General features: G+C 52.5%; 1 protein-coding gene across 1 annotated transcript in view; it reads right to left on the bottom strand.

The window, feature by feature from the left end:
* Positions 1–64: 64 nt before the first annotated feature.
* Positions 65–398, bottom strand: part of EMH_0071560 (thrombospondin type 1 domain-containing protein, putative) — a gene marked incomplete at both ends in the record, with an annotated part of 5436 nt that continues 5102 nt past the window's right edge. The window contains 2 exons of the mRNA XM_013499119.1: positions 65–204; positions 374–398. Of these exons, the coding sequence (XP_013354573.1) occupies positions 65–204; positions 374–398 (165 nt within the window). The remainder of the gene's footprint in view (positions 205–373) is intronic.

Here is a 398-nt window from a genome sequence, read left to right as displayed (position 1 = left end):
TGGGAACCCGCGTGTCTCTATTTGGAAATAGAGACACGCGGGTATGTGGAATGTTTTTGGGCTACTACAGCTGGAGATTTTGTCCCCGTATGCTGGGGCCATCTAGCTCACCTGTTTCTTGCTCCACCATTTTATTGTCGCAGCAACCTCCAAGACAGCTTGGTTCATCCTCTACTGGCTGGCGCATGCGCATCAGCACTGACTCTGCAAGGTAGGTACACGCAAGTGGCAACAGAACAAGTGGACGGGGACGGAGTATTAGAAGTCAAGAACAGCAATTGGTGCAACTCCCATCAGCATATCGCACGTGTTCGCCTCCGTCTTTCTGGCGTATGCCCACAATGCACCGCGCTGCCATAGTTTAGGACGTCACTCGTGGCAGACTGCTGCAACTGTTC

The sequence above is a fragment of the Eimeria mitis genome, genomic scaffold (assembly GCF_000499745.2).
Source record: "Eimeria mitis Houghton genomic scaffold, Emh_scaff4012, whole genome shotgun sequence".
Classification (NCBI taxonomy): Eukaryota; Apicomplexa; class Conoidasida; order Eucoccidiorida; family Eimeriidae; genus Eimeria; species Eimeria mitis.
Note: the sequence above shows the minus strand (reverse complement) of the source record. Positions and strands in the feature narration are given on the sequence as shown.